Here is a 20,554-nt window from a genome sequence, read left to right as displayed (position 1 = left end):
GAGATCATGACCTGGGCCAAAATCAAGAGCCAGACACTTAACTGGCTGAGCCACTTAATTTTTTTAAATACATATCTTTTTTTAACAAAATCAGGATCTTAACACATAGCTGATTTTTTAAATCATGACCTTTTTTCCACGTGGTCTTTTGTTATGCTTATTACCTCAAATCATTGGCAAATTCTTGTTTTTAAGCCTGTCTACCCTTGTGTCCTCTGGCTCACACCCTCATGTAACTACTTCTCTGTTGTTGGACATTTAGGTTATTTCCAATTTTTACCCATTACAATAAAGTCATGAGGGACACCTTTGTATAAACCAGAGTGTGCCTAAATATTTGTTTTATCTGAAAGAAAAAATACCAAGTTGCTTTCCTGGCAGCAATCTGTTCTATCTCCGCACACTTAGAGTGGTAGGTGCAGTCTTCAAGAGGGGGAAGGCCCAGAGCAGAGTATAGAGCCCACCAGAGGCAAGGGAGTCAGAGTGCAACGCTGGCTACAAATCAGAATCATCTGGGAGCTTTTAAAAATACCAGGATCAGGGCCTCCACCAGAGAGAAAGATTTAATTGGCTTGGGTTGGGGCTAAGATTATAATTAACTTTTTTAATCTTTCATGTTCTGTTCTGGAAGGATTTCTTACAGTGTGGGGTTACGGGTCCTTTGAAGCCTCTTAAGAATAGATTAGGGCCAGGGAGCAGGGAAGTAGGGACAAAGAGAAAATGTTCCAGCAGTCAGCTTCTGGTTCATGAAAGTTGACTTTCCTATCTGCTCTTTTTTTTTTTTTTTTTTTTTTGAAACATTGCCATTGGAGGGTAGGGAGGGTGTAGGTCAATGGCAATAAAAAGTGATTTTGAATCATAGTCAAAAGCAGGGAGTGGCTTCTGGGAGGCACCTTTCTCTGCCCCTCCAGCCACACTGCTGTAAGTTCACCACCAAGTTTCTGTGCCATGGCATCCACAGTGAGTAGTGTGCACAGGATGACACCAAGAGGCCAGAATGCTTCTTAATGAAAACCAGCAGTCCCCTACCTTAGGTCACTCTCCAAAAGACCAGCTTCTTGTTCCAGCAGCTTTTCACTCCCTGTCCCTTTGCCCCTTCTTCTCTGCTCAACTTCCATCAGCTTTCCCTTTATCCTTTTATTAAGATTGATTTTGTGTTGACATGATTAAATCATCCATGCTGTGTCTATAGATTGAGGCTAAAAGACAACAAATATGTGTGTGCTGTTATCATAGATTGTAGTTGCCATTAGCGGCTGATTAAGCAGTTCACTACATGTTCTTCTTTGTGGGTCCATCTCTTTTCTTTCATTCTGTCAGTTACTCAGAGGCTCACAATTTTGTTGGCTTCACATGTGGACCGTGGTTTTCTTGTGCAGCTTTAGGTTTTTCCTGTAGTTTCTAATTGTCTTTCTTTTTTTCTTGCCAAGAATGGTCACAAGCACCACCTTTACCATATTCCTGAGGTCTTGCAGCTCCTACATACTGCTTATGGAATGGAATTTGTTCCATTCTTTTCAGGGCCCACGGGTTTCTTGTAATATGGATACTGGAATTATTTAGGCCTACTGTAGTGCTGTCATCCTTCCATTTCTTTTCATTCATCCCTGGTTCAGTACTAGAATTTCATGTATCTCATGTCTTCCCATTTCTTTATTTGCATTCCAGCAAAATGAGAGTGAACCCTAAAGGAACTCCCTCCCAGTGGGTGCATAGGAGATCATCTTTGAATCCTTACATGCCTAAACAAGTCCTGATTTTGTTTTCACACCAAGAGGTTCACAATAATCTTCTCTAAGAACATGAAATTTTTGCTCTGCTGTCTACTAAGTGTCCAGTGCATTGCTGAAAAAGCTGATATTAATCTTAATTCTCAATCTTTTGTAGATGCCCTATTTTATTCTCTCTGGGAACATCTAGGATCTTCTCTTTATCCTTGTTACATTGAAATTTCATTAAAATATGCCTTAGAATAAGTTTATTTTTCTTGGTTTGATACTCTTTTTTGATACCCTTCACTGGGCCTTTTCAGATAAAGATTCCAGTTTCTCTCAAAAGTTTCTGGGAAATTTTCTTTTATTATGTCTTTATTATATAGTTTCCTGCCCTGTAGTTCCTTTGTTTTCTCTTGTGGAAACTCCCATTGGACAGAATTTGGTTCTTAGTGAGCTTCTGTGTCTTTTACCTTCTTTAATGTTTTCTCTTCCCTACCTAAAATTGAGATTGCCATTGGAGGGTAGGGAGGGTGTAGGTCAGGGAATTTGTAGGTCTGGGGAATTTCTAGGATTTTATCTGCCAGTATTCCTAACTAATGTTTTGTTTCAGAAGTTGTATTATTAATTTCAATCTCTTCCTTATTTGTTGGTATGTTTTTCATTGCACCCTGATCTTGTTTTATGGATAGAGTAGCTTCTACACACACACACACACACACACACACACACACACACACACACACACACATTTCTCACACACACACACACATTTCTCACACACACACACACATTTCTCACACACACACACACACACACACACACACATTTCTCCAGAGTCAGTGTTCTGGTCAGTTTATCTTCGGGGTCTCTTGTTTTCCTGACCGGGCAACCCCACAAGGTCTAGTTGTACTTGAGAACAAAAACCTGAGTTGCTGAGCCTAAGTGGGTGAGCACTCTCTGCCTGGTTGTGTAGGCAGGCCTATTTTCTCATGGGAGCTCTCCTGAATTGAAAGGCTGAAAGGTGTGCAGTAAATGTGCAGATCCAGACAGTAGGCAGCAAGTTACCAAAGTGAGAGGAGCTTTACTCTCTTTCTCTCTCCCCCTTTTTTTCCCCCCTAAGTAGGCTCCATGCCAGCGTAGGGCTTGAACTCATGACTCTGAGATCAAGACCTGAGCTGAGATAAAGAATTGGACGCTTAACCACCTGAGCCACCCTGATGCCCCTTGGCGGGCAGTCGGGACACGTGTTCTGCTGACTCTCAAGTGCTGTACTCTTTTTCATCCTTCTGGTCACTCCCAGCCTCCATTCTTGTAGCACGGAGGCTCCCACCTCTGTTGCAGCCCCACCCCACATATATTCTGAGCATCTTACATCTCCTCTGCTTTCCATTTCGAAAAATCTACAACCCCATTTCTTTTCTGTTTTACAATTTATTTATTTATTTGAGAGAGAGAGCACAAGCAGAGGGAGCAGCCGAGGGAGAAGCAGGCTTCCCGCTGAGCAGGGAGCCCGATGTGGGACTCGATCCCAGGACCCCGAGATCATGACCTGAGCTGAAGGCAGATGCTGAACCGACTGAGCCACCCAGGCGCCCCTACAATCCCTTTTCTGATCTCTTTCCTATTAGCTGTTTGTTCAGCTTTGTTCCTGGTATTCCAGGGCAGTCTAAGAAGGAAAGAGGGGAGAAAGCTTAGGAGCTTTGTTTTCCACTGAAAGCATGAGAGCTTTTCTGAGATTCAGTTATTTCTCAGCCCTACTCCTGGACTGACCAATCTTCTTGATATGGGTAGGCTCTTCCGGGGACCACCAGATGGAGGTGGTCCCAGCTGGAGAGCATCGAAGGGACCCTGTGCAGAGTACCCGAGCTGTGCCCTCCTCCCGCCCAGCCAGCTCTCACCCCCCACTCTTGCTGGCTCTGTTTGCAGGAGATCCTGTCCGCCTGCTGGGCTTTCGACCTGCAGGAGAGGCCCAGCTTCACCCTGCTGATGGACATGCTGGAGAAGCTGCCCAAATTGAACCGGCGGCTCTCCCACCCCGGCCACTTCTGGAAGTCTGCTGAGTAAGTACCCCCTCGGTGGGCCTTTGCAGCCTCACCTGGTGTCTTAAAGGGCACCGTCCGCCCTGTCTGCGTAAGACTTTGATCTGGGGAATACACAGAGCAGATTTGCTGGAGTGGACTAGACTCATCCCCTTGCCCAAGAGATCCTAGGATCTTGTTTATTTCAGAGACTCCTTCTGAGACACGAGCGTCTCCAGTCCTCTTCTGTAAAAACCCACATATCCCTGTTATCAGAGCAGTGCTGACGCTGGGCCCAGGCTAGGCCTGGACAAGAGCAGTCTGCCTTGGAAGGGGCCAGATAGGGCCAGTTGGAAGCCAGAGCAGCTCTGACTTAAAAGGGTGCAGACTCGAGATGGCTTGCTAGCCCCCAAATCAGCCACCTGGGATGGGGACCACGTGGCCCGGGTTTCTGTGCGACTCTAATGCTGGAAATCCATTTGCCTTCTGTTTAATCACATAGTCCTTTGTGCCCCTTGGTACCAGGCAGCCTTCGCGCCTCTTATACGTTCTGTCTCATTCCCCTTTTGCTCTGTCCCTCTGGCTCGCTCTCTCCCTGAGCACTCAAAAGCAGACCTCTGCCCTGCCGCGAACCCCTTGTGGGAATCTGAGGAAGTCCTTCGTTCTAGGCCTCAGTTTTGGCAGCTTTAAAAAGTGGGGCTGGGGCCAGATCAAGGAGTGGGCTTCTAGCGTAGGGACTGCGTTAGGCTTTGCAGGCGAGGAGGGAAGTTGGAGTCACAGCGCCGTCCCTGGGATTTGTGGCGTGCCCAGCAGCAGCGCAGAGCTGTGATAGTACCAAGTATGGCCTGTGTCGCAAGGACTCAGCTCTGCCGTTTGGTGCAGGAGTAGCCAGGGACGGCGCGCAAACTGGGGGGCTGGCTGGGCTCTAATAAAGCTTTATTTATGGATGCGCCAACTGGAATTTCATGCAGCTTTCTTTTTTTTTTTTTAAGATGTTTATTTTATTTATTTGAGAGAGAGAGAGAGCACAGGCAGAGGGGGAAGCAGGCTCCCCAGTGAGCAGGGGGCCCGATGGGGGACTCGATCCCCGGATCCTGGGATCATGACCTGAGCCGAAGGCAGACGCTTAATGACTGAGCCACCCAGGCGCCCCTCGTGCAATTTTCATATACCATGAAATCTTCTTTTGATGTCCCCCCCCGCCAACCCATTTAGAAAGGCAGAAACCATCCTTAGTTTGTGGATTGTGCGGAAGCAGGTTGAGCAGCCCATTCATGAAAAGACCCCTAAATAATAGGAATGGTTTTAAACTTTTTTAAGGCAAAGGGCACTTTCTAAAAGTGTGCTCTCCCCCAGAGTCCCATTAAATAAACCAGATAGAGTGGAGCTGCTCTTGGTAGTTGAGGGGACAGGAGCCTGTCCGTACAGCCAAGGTGGCTGCTGGGGCACCTGCTGTCCCATCACGGAGCCCCTGGGGGAGGTGCACCTGGATCTCCTACCTGCTGCCCAGGTGTGCGGCAGCATCTGTCCTAGTCTAGAAAGGGCCAGTTGGCAAATATTTTAGGTTTGTGGGTCATATGATCTCTTATCATATGTTCCTGGTTTTTTTGGGTTTTGATTTTTTTTGTAACCTTTAAAATGATCAATCTTTCTGTGGCTGGATTTGGCTTAGCTATAGTTGGCTGGCCCATCTTAAACCAAACTGGGTTTCAAGCTACAGGTGAGGGGGGACCCAGCATGGGTCACCCAACCAGAGGATGCGGGTGGGAGAACTCACTGAAGAAATGTGATAAACTGCTGAGTTAGGCCATGTGCACGGACGGCCTAGAGGAATGACAGTTTGGGGTTGGGAATACTGTTTTTTAGAATGCCACCTTAGTGTCCATATTAAGATGGGTCAGAGTCTAGTGCAACTGGGGTGCAACAGAATGTTGCCATTGGAGGTGTGGGTTCTACCCAGCCATTGCCGAGTACCTGCTACACAGCTGGGTAGATGGAAGGCCAAGGGCAGGCCTCGGCCAGCCGGGAGCTTGCAGTGTAATTGGTGAACGGATGAGGGAATGGCGCTAACATGCTAAGTGCCGTGACAAAGAACAGCCTTTGTGGGAGCACGCACAGGGCCCTGTCTGCCCGCCCAGAGCTTGAGAAAGGGTCTCTAGAAGAGGGCTTATTGGAACTGGGTTTCCAGCAGGAGCTACCCTGGCAGAGGCCAGGAGACTGGGGTTCCCCTGGACTCGGGGCACCGTGTTGAATATCCTGGGCCCTGGTTTTGTCCTCCACAGAAGAGAAGGCTGCGCTAGGCGGGTCCGGCATTCAGGAGATGATGATTCCAGATTCCCTAAAGACTATGTAGCCCCACCTTCTCATTTCACAGGTGGGAGACAGAACCACAAATGGGCGTTGCTCCCTGCCCAGAGCCACCCGTGTTAGCCACTGGGGAGAAAAATGCCAGCCGACCTGAATGAGCCCCTCAGTCAGTGCTTCCTGCCGGTCCATGATTCCTCCTTCAACACATTCCGCCTCTAATTCTCATTTTCTCGTTCCTTTTCCATCTGTCTCGTTGCTTTTTTATTTCTGGGGGGTGGCGGACGTTCTGGCCTGTGCTGCCACCCCCCCCACGCCCTGTCATCCTGCTTCCTCCCCCACCCGTCTGCTTCCGGTGCCATCACCTGGGGACTGCGCTCCTCCCACACTTGGCCCAGTGGTCGCGCGCCTCCCCTCCCGGTCGCTGGCGGAGCCGCCACTACGGGAAAGGGCGTGACAGCCACCTGGACTTTGAGAACTCCTGTCCGGCTCTGCAGGAATAGCGTGTCTTCCGTTGTTCCCCTCATTCTCTGCCTGTTTGCACCCTGCTTCCTGTTCTCTCTCGGCATTCGGCTTCCCCATTTTTATCTGGTTTGTTCCCCTAAGCCAAAGTGATAGTCTTGTAGGCGAAATGGCCACCGGCAAGGGTCCCGTGGGCTTGTGGGTCTCTGGCCGGGCCGAGCGGAGGCCCATGGCACCTGGCAGCACCCCTGTCCACCCACTGTGGCGGGTGGCGGCTCGTCCCGGGGTGGGAGAGAACTCGGAGCCTTGGTCCAAGTCCAGGGTGCCCTTTGACCAGAGCCTAAAGAAGGGAGCGCAGTAAGCAGAGAGAGTGAACTTTCGGCAAGTCTGTTTTGATAGTCAGGGTCTGAGGGGCCATGGGTCCATCGGCCAACCTCTGTCTAAACATTCTGTGACTGTCCCGGGGGAGCTTGGGACGGAGCTTAGGACAGGTGCTTTGTGCCGGGTCCCTCCTGAGCTCGCTGCGCTGCCAAGCCTGGAATGGAGCAGGGACGCCTTTTTCCCTCTCTGCAGGGAAAGTGGGTCCCCTACCCTCTGCCCTGGCCAGGCCTCTGTCGCTCCCCCTGCCCCTCCATGGGCTCGGGTTCTGACTGTGTTTTCCTCTCCTCTCTTTCTACCCATAGGTTGTAGGCCTGGCTGCCTTGCATGCACCGGGGGCTTTCTTCCTCCTAATCGACACTCAGCACCGTGACTTCTGCTCAAACACAAACTGACGTGCGGGCACTAACCCAGGGGATGCGATCTCTGCCGCTCCAGGCATCTCTCCCGAGACTTCTTCTTTCGCTTTGTTGTTTTTCAAACTGGCCCCCTCCCCTCTCCACGGCCTGCGTGTGCTTGAATAACTACTGTCCACGAGGACCTCCTAACAGACCCCCCCACCCCGCCCAGCAGAGGTGCCTCCCCCCGGATGGGACTTCATTCTCTAACTCTTCCTCTGGGGGGCAGCGCCCAGGCGGCCCTGTCTCCCCACTAACACCTCCGTGAGACCGACGCGCGCCGCCCCCCAAGCACATCGGCCTCCCACTGGCTGGGTCCACAGTGCGGGGCAGGGCTTTTGCTTGGCTGTTAACCTGCAAGGTTTTGTCCAACAAGGAGTGGGATGATTTCAGAGCTGCCCAAGGCCAGCCCTCTCTGGGAGGGGCCTGGGGAGGTGGACACCAGAGTCCCGTTGCTCTGAAAGACACTACCTGGGAAGGGCTTTGTCCACAGCGGTGCCCTCAGGAAAGTGGTCCTAAAACTAAGGGGGCCTGTTGCCAAACAATTTCACTGATGAGAGCAAAGCTTCTGCTGCCAGTCCCCACAACGTTACTCCCTTTACAGACAGAAAGTACCAGAACCCAAGTCAGTGTTCAAGAGTGTGGCTGAGAGGCCACACACAGTCACTGTGCTGCTTCCCAAATGCAGGTCTCCGGGGTCCCCCCAAAGCAAGTCCAGGTCTTTGGAGGCATGTTCTGAGAGTCTGCGTTTCTACTGCCTCCCGGAGGGTCCTGATGCCCCCCTCCCCACAATGTTTGGGGACCATTTCCAGAAGGATTGTGTGAGGCCACTCTCGGCACTTGGGGTCCAGTTTCTCTTTCTCCTGGTTGCACTCGGAGCAGAGCCCTCCTGGGCCGCAAGTGAGAAAGTAGCTCAGTCGAGCCCGCGGCAATGACAGCCTGCCAGGTGCCGGGGACTCTGCCACTAACCAGCTCATGTCCCCCAGGAGGGATGTGCCAAGTCTTTGCACCCCGGCCAAGTCTGACCAGGAGCAGCTCTGCCAAGGCTGTTGGCTTGCAGCCGTTCTTGCTTCTTGCTTCTTGCTGGGGCGGGTCCTCTGTGGAGCTTCTGAAACCGGCCCGCTCCTTACCTAACATTATCCTGCTTCCAGTAAAGACCAGCGTGGCTGTAACCCATGTTTTTGTTCCTCTTTGCAGCATTAACAGCAGCAAAGTTGTACCCCGGTTTGAAAGGTTTGGCTTGGGTGTCCTGGAGTCCAGTAATCCAAAGATGTAGCCAGCCGTACAGTTTCTCTGCCGATTTCTTTCTTTCTTAAACGTGTTTCTAAAGCATCCAAACAACCACCATGACACAAACGAAAACACTCTTTGAAACATCGGTCCACCCTCCTAAGTGCTGCAGACCAGGAGTGTGAGTCCTCCACTCAGACGTTCATCCACAAAAACACCAGGAGATAGAGCTGCACCTGCTGTTTCTTAAAGTCATATCACCAACAACCAGACCTGCCCCGACAGGCAGCGAATGTTTACATGTATGTTTCTGGGGCGTGAACTCAATGCTTTACAACAGGTAATAATACAGAGTGGTCCGCAGAGGCTGGGATGGTGGAAGCGGCCTTCCCCTCCGGAGGACCCTGGCGGCAGTGAGGAAAAGGAAGAAAAGCATCCTGACTGTGGCTGTTCTCGGGGTAGGATGGGGACCACAAGGTTTGACCTGGACTCTGCTTTGGCCCTAAAGCCTATCCGTGGGGAATGTCCCTCTGTAGGGTTCTCCTCCTATCCTAACAAAGGGACACTGTCCCTTTTTTCCTCTGGCAAAGGAAACCCTGGCTAGGAACCAAGCTGGATTATGAGGGTCAGGAGTTCCCAGAGGGCTTGGGTTCCCTTTTGACCCCAGTAACCCAGCCCATAGCTGCTGGAAAAGTCGAGACAGATTAAATCCAAATGATGTCTGGATTGATCCAGGGGTTGGTGGCCAGGGTTTCCAGCACCTGTAGAGAGGTCTCTTTCACACAGCTTCCAGGAAGACACCAAGGAGATGGCCCTCAGGGCTTCAGCTTCTTAGACACATCCCGGTCCTGGCTGACACTTGACCCCAGAGCTAAGGCCCAGCCCGGCAGCTGCGTGTACCATGAAGCCTTGCTCAGGGAGAACAAAGAGGGGAGGGGGAGGGAGAAGTGGCAGGCAGCGGGTTCCTGAGCCCACCCTCCCAGCCACAGGGTGACCTGGCTCTTCAGAAGCCCCACCAGTCATGCCAAGGTTCTGGAATTGCCCACCCCTTCTTCTCCAATCCTGTTGGAAGCCCATAGCCACGCCTGACCCTTCCACTGTCCTTGCTCTGAGCTCTTAGCTGAGACGGGAGGCCTGTGCCCCTCCACGCTGTTGATCTAGACCACCCAGTCCACCAGTCCTCAGAGCCTCCCCTGAACCAAGTCAGGACCATCTGTGCCTGTATATTTGCACCAGAAGGAGGGGCTTGACTGGGGGATGTCCGTGGTGTGAGCACATCCTGCCTGTCTTCATTAGAAGCTGTCACCTAAGGAGAACAGTTCCAAATGGAAAAGAAGCCTTTAGTGGGCGTTACGCCATGTTAGGCTTCAAACCAGGACTGACCAAGGGTGATGAGGCTGGAGATGTGGTTGGATTCAGACCCAGAATCTGTGTCCATATGCCCTGAGCCAAGATGGGGGCATGTGGCCCTCCCATCCCTTTCATTTACACCCGCCTAGCAAAGCTCCCAATCTTCAGAGCCTTCCCTGGAGTCTGGCCAAAATGTCATACGAAGCAGGCCACTGCCTAGAAGTGGTAGGGCTGCCTTCCTGACTCCGGGTCAGGCGCCCCTCAGGTGGGCCACCCTCGCCTGGAGAGCACAGCTGTGCAGCGGTGTGAGGTGTCTGGGCTCCCGCTGCCCCTCAGCGCCCCAGACCTGAGCTCCTTAACCCTTCCCAGTCAGGGTGTGTGGGGAAGACCAGAGCTGTGAGCCAGCTGGATTCAGCTCTGGGTGGATCTTTCCTCTTCTGTGGGCCTGCTGGCTTCACCCCCTCATCCCTTGGCCTCCCCGATGGGTGTCACGCCTGTGGGTCAGTTCAAGAAGGTTTCATCGAGCACTGACTGTGTCTTGAGCAAGTGTAGGGGACCCCGCGATGGGAGCAGTCACGGTCCCTGCCCCTAAGGAACTGACGCTCAGCCAGGAACCCTGAGGGGTTGCTGAAGGCCTGGAGGACGGTCCCTTCATCTTCAGGACCCCGGACAGCCGCCCAGCCCTTGGCCTAGCCTCTGGGCTGCCTGTCCCTTAGGAGAAACGTGGTCCCTTCTCCCTGTCAAAGTGACTGTGAATTGAGGTTGGGAAGACGTGCTTGCCCTTCTGTGTGCTCTCCCTGTCTGCCATGGAGACACATGAAGGACGGCCAGATACTGTGAATTCAGCGCTCACGGCCAACTGTGAAGGGGATGGAGAAGCTGGGACAGCCTCCTTGGCAAGAGCTCTGGGAGCTGCGGAGGTCCCCACCAGGGCCTGAGAGTGGAGCCCAAGCTTTGGTCCTTCGCGGCACAGCCTCAGTCCCCAGCATCCCCTCCAGAACCCTAGGGCCCGTGCCCCCGTTGCCTTTAACCCCCAGAGCCGCAGCCCCTGGCTCTCCATCCAGCTCAAGATCTTCAATCAAGCTCCCCCATTGGTAGCGGGCGGTGTAGCAACGTTGACCTCTCCGTGTCACCGAGTCCAGGGCGCTGGAGTCCCTCTGTCCTCGTGGCATTCTTGTGATCCGAGGGGCCAGCCGCGTGCCCTGCACGCCTGCACTGCTGTTCCACGTTGATTAGGGGGCCTGGTGGAGACACAAATGTGAAGCCGTTAGGGAGCTCGTGTGATGCTTCAACGTTAGCCCGAATTTCATTAGTGTGTGTAAAGCCCGCCTCCTCCGTGGCCACAGGCACACACTTGCTTTTTTTGAATGTGATGTAAAATCTGTACAGTAAAAGTTTTTATATTTTCTATCAACTGCATTTGTCTTCCAGAAATGCTATTAATTTAAATTAAAATGGTTAGTATTAATGAATGTGCTGTATCCGTTTTTTTGTCACTGGCAAGAACACATCCTTTGTGCCAGGCCAAGCCTGGGTGTCTGGAGTTTGTGAATAAAATTGTACCAAGGTGTCTGGGGCTTGTGTCTACTTGGGTCGGTTCCAGATGAGTGTGTGGAGTTAGTCGGATGGATGGCATGAGGGAACAGGAATGGGGGTTGGGGGCCGGACCCCCTCTAGGCGCTCCTTCCAGAGAAAGAAGGCGTCCATGGACCTGGAAGGCAGATGGAGGAGTGGAGACAGAACGGCATCAGACCCATGATGCACAGAGGATGGTCATCCAGCCTCCAACACTTAACAACTCATGAGCAGACCCAGACCCAGTGTCTCCTGGGCTGAAGGTGTCTTCACCTCGTGGAAGCTGTAGGGGGTGGGGAGTGGCGTGCTCATTTATCTGACTCTTATTTCTAGGAGCCTCTCCTTGCCAGTCATGTAGAGAGGTGCTTTGGGGGTTGGAGGAGGCAGGACAGATGGAGGAGAAGGGGAGCCGGCATTTGCAAGGCCCTCCTCTGAGCCAGGGAGGTGCTTTCTATCCATCATGCCACACACCCCCCGCCCCACTCAATGTAATCCTCACAACCACGCCAGGAAGCAGGAATTGTGATGTGTCAGCCAAGGAAACCGGGGCACGAGAGGTTAAGATACCCAAGATGACACAGCTGGAAGGTGGCTAGTCCAGGACGCAGCCCATGGCTCTGACTCCAGAACTTCCTCTCTGCAAAAGTCGAGGGACGGACCAGACGTTTACTGAACGCCTGTGCTCTGAAGGTGGCGCTAAGTGCTGAAACAGATAAAAAGGTGGTAGTCCCCTTGCCTTCAGCCCCCAAGTGGTCCGAGGAAGGGGTCCCTCAGTCTGCCTGGCAGGTTTCATGAAGGAAGTGGCCTTGGAGCTGACTTTTACAGTGAGTAATGTGCCTGGTGCAAATAAACAGGAGCAGGGCATTCTACCCTGTGGGAATGGCATATGCAAAGGCTCAGAGGTCTGGGAAGACATGGTATGCTTGGGATATCATGAGTATTCAAGCTGTTGCACAGTGAAACTGGGGGAGTAGATTGGAGCCAGAGAGGATCCTGCAAGTGCCAAGTCAAGGAGTTTAGACTTTTAGGTGGCAGCCCTGGGAGCCATGGGAGATTCTTGAGGAGGGGAGGGTCATAGTTACATTTGTGTCTTAGATACATAGGGACTGGAGCGGGGCTGAACTAGAGGCAAGGGGATGATGACCTGAGCTTTGATTGGTTGTGGGGAAGAGGTGAGCATCCAGGGTAACTCCCCAAATGTCTGCCCTGCTGCTAATAGAGTCAGTCACGGTGAGGTGAGTCTGTGGGTGAGGAGCGGGGGTTGGCGGGGTCAGGCTCAGGGGCATCCAGGTGAGTGCTGCATGGGCAGAGGGCCATTGCCCGACAGCACACCTTGCTGTAGAAATGAATAAGGGCAGGGACTAGAAAAATTAAAAACGTGACCTCGTTCTTGAGGACCCAGTGGTAAAGCTGAGGGTCCCCAGTTTATATATAGAGACTTGGGGGGGGGTGCTTTTTTATAACTGCCATATCCAGCATGTTTTCCCTAGTGATTTTATCTGGTAAGATATCTAGCTGCTAGGTTTCTTTTTCTTTCTCGATAGGCCATTTTTATCTTTTCAGGAGGTGCTAAATAAAAGCAATGGAAGTCTGTTTCCCCAGGGCCTGAGAGGGGTTAGGTTAGAGGTTAGCAAGGGCAGTGAGGCTCTGGTGGGAGACCCTTTGAGATCCCTGGTAGAGACGAACCATGAGAGATGATGGACTCTGAAAACAAACAGGGTTCTAGAGGGGAGGGGGGTGGGGGGGATGGGTTAGCCTGGTGATGGGTATGAAAGAGGGCACGTTCTCCATGGAGCACTGGGTGCATATGGAAGCAATGAATCATGGAACACTACATCAAGAACTAGTGATGCAATGTATGGTGATTAACATAACATAATAATAAAAAAAGAAATACTCAGGGGAAAAAAAAAAAGATGCCTGGTAGACTCAGAAAGGGGGAGGGAGCATTGGCACACGGGATCTTTGCCACATGGTTTAATATTTAACATTCCCTAATTACCTCTGTACCCTGAAATCCGATTTTTGTATGCTATTCCACTTGAGCAGACCTCTGCAGGAGTAGATGGTTCCAGATTTGGGCCCAGGAGAGAGAGGAGTTCCTGGGATATAGGGAGGGTTAGGGGCAGGGCTGGCAGGCACTAGAGGCTGGTGTATGGAGGAGGGAAAAGGGGTACCACCAGCTGCCAAAATGATGGGAGATGCCAGTGCAGCTGGGTCCTTGGGAATTAAGTTTTAAGCTGTATCCTTGGAGGAGAGCTTTGTAACTGGAAGAATGAGCGCTCTTTCCCATGCCCTAGTGCTAGGCGGAAAAGATGCAAATATAATCCAGCCTGCAAGAGCGCATATCTCGAAACATCCACAGGAGCTTTGTGTTTTCAGAAGCGAGACCCTCAAAGTGTGTGTGACCCCGAAATGGGCCCCCGTCCTGTGCCAGAACCCTCAAGGGGCCAGTTGAAAGTAGTGGTTGAGGGAAGTAGCTCAAACATGCTCTAAGGGCCAAGTACCAGCCGGTTTGCAGAAGGGAGCACGGCAGGCAGCCGATCCCGAGGTGCGAGAGCAACGTGCCTGACTTAGGATGCGGCCGACACCCAGCGAGAACTCATGCTTGTTCTAACATTTGTTCTGAGGAGGGGTGAGGGCTGTAGGGAACTGGACAGTGTGCTCTCCGCCACAGCCGCCCCCAGCCCTGCTCCCTTGTTGCCTCCTGGGAACACGAGCCCCCAGCTGCCGGACCTTCCTTTTTGTTTGTCATTCTTCTCGTGTGTTTATCTTTAAGAGGAGCTAGGAGTCTGAATTTTTACGTGAAATCTCTCAATTTCCAAAAGTTGGCTTGCATGTTTTTTATTCTGTGTGTAGGACAACGAAAGCAGTGTGCAGACGCGCGGCGGCACATTCTGGCTCAGCTGTGGCTGCCGGCCGGAGGCATCAGGGGGAGCCTGCACGCTCAGCCGCCTCCCTGCGTGCTCTGGAGGCATGCTCCGACTCACCATAAACCACGGCCCCCCTCCCCAAGGCCCGGGGTTGATGGTGGGAGCCTGACATGTCATTGGACTTCAGGGCAAGGGGTGTCCTCTGACGGTGCCCGAGTCAGGGAGATGTGGGGGGTGGCTTACCTACCAGAGCTCAGGAGTCCAGCCCCCCCGCGTTAACAGCTCTTCACTTTGGCAGTCCCCAGCCCTCCTGCAGATCCCGCTGTCCTCGACAGGGCTGCTCAAGGAAGCCCTGACCCTCTGTTCCCCTGTCTGTTCCAGAACACATCACCACTGTCCTCCCAGCTGAGAGCTGCCCAGTGAGAGGCCCCTGCTTACTGGTGGGTCCTTAAGATGTCTTTAGGCAGAACTGAGACACAGATGATGTAGAGTCCCAGAGTGAGAAAGTGATTCTCTTTCCAAGTATCTTTCAATCCGTCTGGGGATCTCAAGAAGAAAGGCTCGTAGCATCTAGAAGTAGTCTCTAGCTAATCACCACCCACGAGCACCGATCTCCCCTTTAACACAGACTGGGCCCGTTGTAGACTCAGAGAACTTTAGGTGAACATTTTCCAGGGGGAGCTTCATAGCCTTCTCCCCCCAACTCCCACCTCTTAAATGTCATAAAATATATGTAATTATCATTTTAACCGTTTCACTGTGTGGTACCTTAAGGCCCAACCCCAGAAATTGCACAATGTCACTTCTGAATTCTGTTGGCCACGTCAAGTCATGAGCCAAACCCGATTCGGAAAAGGAGACTCCATCGCCTTTTTTTTTTTTTTTAAGATTTTATTTATTTATTTTGAGAGAGAGCATGAGCAAGGGGGAGGGGCAGAGGGGGAGGGAGAAGCAGGCTCCCCGAGGAGCAGGGAGCCTGGTGCGGGGCTTGATCCCAGGACCCTGGGATTATAACCTGAGCTGAAGGCAGACGCTTAACCGACTGAGCCACCAGGCGCCCCTTGACTCCATCTCTTGATGGGAGGAAGAGAAAGTCACATTGTGAGCAGTGTGGACCCAGGGAAGCATGACTCTTTGGGGGACATTATTGGCATATACCATCAGAAGAGTATCTTTAGAGATCCTTCATGCTCTAGCCCCTAGGATGTAAGCTCTCAGAAGGAACAAGGTCTCCTATGTGGACTAATTCTGGGAAGGAAAAGCCAGGCCCTCTCTGTTGCTCCCCAAAGCTGCCTGGAATGAAGGGATTGGTGAGGGTGGCCCCGTGACCGCACACAGACTAGATGAAGCAGGCGCGGGGGCATCGGCTCAGCAGGTCAGCAGCTGGAGCCTGGTTGCTCAGGCCATCTCTTCCACTGACACCAAAATGGTGGAAGGGGCTGCTGGGGGAAGCTGGGGGAGCACAGCTGACCTGGTTTTTATCCTGGTTTGGCTGCTCATTGCATGTGTGGGGTGGGGCACTTGTCTGATGCATAGATTCATCAATGATTCAGCACGGCCAGGCCTGCCAGGAGCTGGACCAGAGGTGACAGATGTGAAGTCCTTGGCCCCCTACCAGGCAGACAGCACTCTGGTGTCCATAAACACTGCCTCCTTTCCTGGGGAGTGTTCCTGGTACATGAAGAGGGAGTTAGGTCCTAAAACAGCTTAGGGAAGGAAGGAGGTAGCAGGAACTGGGAAGGGGCAGGGCCGGGGCTAGGGCCAGGAGCTATAGCCAAACCAGGTTTCATCTTCCAGGGGCAAGCACCCCTGGCTGCCAGCCCAACTATCGTCTGTCTTCCCGGCAGGTTTAGGAACAGAACCTGAGAAGCTTGAACTTCAGGCAGGGCTCTTCACTGCATAGGCAATGGGTTTGCCTGGCCACAGGTGTTCGTAACATTTGCAAGAGCTAAGATGTATTGAATGAACTGGTTTTTTGTAAAGATTTTATTTATTTATTTGAGAGAGCAAGAGAGTATGAGCGAGGTGGGGGAGGAGGAGGGGAGGGCAGAGAGAGGGAAAGGAGAAGCAGGCTTCCCACTGAGCAGGGAGCCCAACGGGGGGCTCGATCCCAGGACCGCAGAGATCATGACCTGAGCCAAACGCAGACACCCAACCGACTGAGCCACCCAGGCGCCCCTTGAATGAACTGATTAACACTACTGTCTCCTTCCCTTCTAACTTCCCCTCTATCATATGGCCTCTTGAATCAGGTAGTATTGGAAAGGCCCATTTGCATTTTGGGGATCGGACTAAGAGAGTTGTCGAGAAGGGCGCCTGGGTGGCTCAGTTGGTTAAGCGACTGCTTTCGGTTCAGGTCATGATCCTGGAGTCTCAGGATTGAGTCCCGCATCTGACCCTTCCCCCTCTCATGTGCTCTCTCTCTCTCTCTCTCTCATTCTCTCTCTCTCAAATAAATGAATAAAATCTTAAAAAAAAAAAGAGTTGTCGAGTTGGGCATATGTTTCTTCTAGGTTTAGTGGGATATATTCGTGTGGTTCACAGCCACTTCTGTGAATAATTCAGTTATTCCCACCCGTCCCAGTTTAGGAATGGCTTCTGGAACCCTCCTCCTGCCCATTGCAAAGATTTGGGGCCAGAAATACATCCCAAAGGAACGTGTCCCACGTTGCCCAGTCCCCAGAGCGCACATGCAGTGGAGTTCAAGAAGCAGGCCATTGGAAAGGCAGGATGACCTTTCTACTTCCTTTATGGAAAATATGTCAAATCCTCATAACACAAAGAAGCAAACAGTGTGCAGCCAAAAAAGTAGGAAAGTATTATAGTGCCAGGAAATTAATAAAAAATATTATTTTTCTGGATTTTATGATGTTTGGGGTATTTGTTAACTGCAATGGTTTGAATGTTTGTGTCCCCCCAAAATTTGCATGACCACCTTCATCCATTTTGCCCACCAGGCGTTTTTATTTATGGAAGTGGTGGTGGTGTTCATTTATGGTGATGACATGAGGTTTGCTTTTATTTATTTTTTTAAATTAATTTTTTAAAAAGATTTTATTTATTTGGGGGGGAGAGAGAGAGAGAGCATGGGGGCAGGGGGCGAGGGGTAGAGGGTGAAGCAGACTCCCCACTGAGCAGGGAGCCTGACGCGGGGCTCGATCCCAGAACCCTGGGATCATGACCTGAGCCGAAGGCAGATGCTTAACGACTGAGACACCCAGGAGCCCCTATGTTTAGTTTTTTAAGGAATCACCAAACTGCGGTGTTGCATTGGTCTCAGCCAATACAGTGATGCTGTGGGCTAGATATGCCTGGGGCACTCACCGACCTCACACCACTTGGGGTGAACCCCCACACACACCCCCTCCGATACTTCCCCCATCGGAGCTAATGTTGTGGTTGGACCAGCCCTGTGGTGGAGCCAGCTCTGGTGGTTCCTCTTATGATTGTGAGACACCCCTCAGCAACAACCATCGGGGAAGTTTGAAAACATGAGGTTTCTCAATCACAAGTCCAGGAAGGTGCACGGCACATGGGGGCCACCCAGGGATGCTGTAGGGAGAGACAGAGAGAGAGAGAGCGAGAGAGAGAGAGAGAGCACGGACCTGGAGTTCTGCCTTTATTGGGGTCCTCGGGGGTGGCTAGGAGGGAATTAGGGTGCAGGAAGGGAAAAGCAGGCTCACTCATGGGCCAGTTATCTAGGCTCTCCAAAGCTTTCTAAAAGGGGCATTTCAGGGGCACGTGAAATGGGTGCTCAATCAGTTAAGCGTCTGCCTTTGGCTCAGGTCATGATCCCAGGGTCCTGGGATCGAGTCCCACGTCGGGCTCCCTGCTCAGTGGGGAGTCTGCTTCTCCCTCTCTCACTCCCCCTGCTTGTGCTCTCTCTCTTTCTCTCTCTCTCTGTCAAATGAATAAATTTTTTAAGATCTTAAAAAAAAAATAAAAGGGGCACTTCATCGATGGGGGCCGCCTGGGGGCTGGAAGCTGGTGATGCATTTATTCGAGAAAGCCGTCTATAAAGGTTGCCTCACCACACGTGTTAGTTTCCTTAGCAGCCTCACCATTTTCAAGCCCACAGCAGTGCGCCAGGTTCCTTCCTCCTCATCCTCCTCAACACTTGTCATTTTCTGCTGTTCGGTAGTGGCCATCCTCATGGGTGCGAGGTGGCAGACTCACAGTTTGAATAGATCCTTCGATCTACGCTGCAGAGATCACAGAGCTCCAGACAAGCATTTGGGACTTGGAATAAAAAAGCTCGGAAGGAACTTTCTGGAGGACGGCCTCTCACCCCCTTAAGACCAGAGCTAGGCCCTGGGAATGGAGGGTGGTGACCACAGGGTGATGCCAAGCTGTCTCGAAATGCCTCCCTTCTGTCCTAATTTGTCTGGAAACGCATTGGCCTTTGGGTTTGGTTGTCGCCATCCCCCCCCCCCCCTGCAGGGTGGGAACAGGGGACCCTAGGACCCTTGTTCCAGGGCTGTGACTCACCTCCAAGGTGAATGGTGATACCAAAGTGCTTGTCTGCTGGACCTCTAGCTGTCCCTGCATCTCCCGGGGCTTGGGGGCATTTTCGGTTTTATTAACAGGACTTTATTGAGATAAAGTGTTTCTGTGGAGTAAAAGGCACAGATCCTAGTTTGGGGGCTGAGTTTTTATATCTGTAAACCATCCATAGCAAGTTCCAGAATGCTTCCAGCGCCCAGGAGCCTTCTCCGTGTCCCTCCCAGTCAGTGCTGTCCCCGGGTCATCGCTTTTCTGACCTGTCACTGAACTTGATTTAAATGGAACGGTCCCAGCACGCCTGGTTTCATTCACTCGGCCACGAGCTTCACTGAGGTTCTTTCCTGGATCCGTGGCTCCCTTTCGTGGCTGAGGGCGGGTCCACAACGTGGTTTTTTTTTTTTTTTTCTTTTTTCCCCACTGGTGCATATTTGTGTTGTTTCCAACGTGGGGCGAGGATGAATAATAAAGTGGTCGTGTGTTTTCCACTTCTTTCCGGTAAATATCTAGGAGGAGACGAACCAGGACAGAGGAGAGGCAAATATTTGACTTTATGATCGTCCACCAAGAAGTTGCCCAAAGACAAGTTCCAGCTGTTCCATATTGATCCCACACAAAACTGTCGCAGTGTCCCTGTGAGGACTCCAAACACCTTCCCTTCCTTTCTTTTGTCTCCTTTCTGCCCCAGCTGCTGCCTGCCCCTTAAATTCGGTCGAATTCTGGTTGGTCCAGGAATATAGTGGGGGTGGAGGGTGGGCAGAGGGGACACAGTGGTCTCAGTCTATGGGGGCCTCTCGAAGACGTCAGTCTTTGCAAATTCTGGTGCATCTCGGCAAGGCGCGGGGTGGAAGGCGGGTGCAGAGCCGTGAATGGCCCCACAGCTTCTCCCCACTCGGTGCCTGCACGACCCTTCACTTCTCCTCCAGCTTGGCCGTGGGCTCTCTCCCCAGCACATTGCGGGGACCCGCTTGGCTTCAGGTAAGTTGCTTGTCGCCGCTCCCCTGACACAGCCCGTCCTGTCACTAGGTGCTGAAGCCACTTAGATGCAGTTTTTTTCATATGTCCCCCCAACCCATGTCTCGTGACATGTTTTTATCATGTCTGAGACTTCTCTCCTCATTCTAACGCCCGGGGCAAAAAGGAAGAGGCGAGACGAGAAGAAAGAGAGACATCCGTGGAGAGGGGACCCCAAGTTCCCGGGGGCACCGCTATCCTCTAGGGGAACAATTCCCGTTCCCGTGTCTTCTGGTTGGAAAACACTTCCTTCCACGCGATTGGGTCGTCATATGATACATAGCATTTTGAAAGGGAAAAATGCTTTTTCTGAGAACCTAAGTGTCCTACAGCTTAGGTTGCCACTGGTGACCTGGGTGACCCTGGGCATGTCCTTTAGACGCAGAGCCTCAGTTTCTCCGTGTGTAAACGGGTACAAGCCAGCCTTCCGCCACGGCCCTGCACCCGGGCGATGCCCATCAGACCGCCCCACTGTCTTCTGGGCCCTGAGAGCAGGCACACTCAGGGGACATGGCCACACACTTATGGAGAGTGTCATCTAGAAACTTGCTGAGTCAATGGAGTCAGGCTCTTTGAATGTATATGAACCAAACACAATTCCATCTCAGGAGTGGAGCCCAGAAGGAGGCAGGAGGGGAAAAGTTCACTGGGCCGGGGAGTGTCTACTTCCTTCTCCCTGGGTCACACCCCCAGCCCTCCCTCAACGCCCTACGTGCACTTTCTCTAGACCTACTTCC

General features: G+C 52.0%; 1 protein-coding gene across 7 annotated transcripts in view; it reads left to right on the top strand.

The window, feature by feature from the left end:
- Positions 1 to 11,419, top strand: part of KSR1 (kinase suppressor of ras 1) — a 146,181-nt gene extending 134,762 nt beyond the window's left edge. For 5 of the 7 annotated variants that reach the window (XM_027625715.1, XM_027625714.1, XM_027625722.1 and 2 more), the window contains 2 exons: positions 3,642 to 3,775; positions 8,473 to 11,419. In XM_027625715.1, coding sequence (XP_027481516.1) covers positions 3,642 to 3,775; positions 8,473 to 8,551 — 213 coding nt within the window. In that variant the 3' untranslated portion in view covers positions 8,552 to 11,419. Of the gene's footprint in view, positions 1 to 3,641; positions 3,776 to 7,182 lie in introns of all 7 variants that reach the window. The other 2 variants (XM_027625717.1, XM_027625716.2) reach the window with 2 other exon arrangements.
- The last annotated feature ends 9,135 nt before the right edge of the window (positions 11,420 to 20,554 follow it).

Source organism: Zalophus californianus, chromosome 16, assembly GCF_009762305.2.
Source record: "Zalophus californianus isolate mZalCal1 chromosome 16, mZalCal1.pri.v2, whole genome shotgun sequence".
In the NCBI taxonomy this organism is placed as follows: domain Eukaryota; kingdom Metazoa; phylum Chordata; class Mammalia; order Carnivora; family Otariidae; genus Zalophus; species Zalophus californianus.
This window is presented reverse-complemented; position numbering and strand designations above follow the sequence as displayed.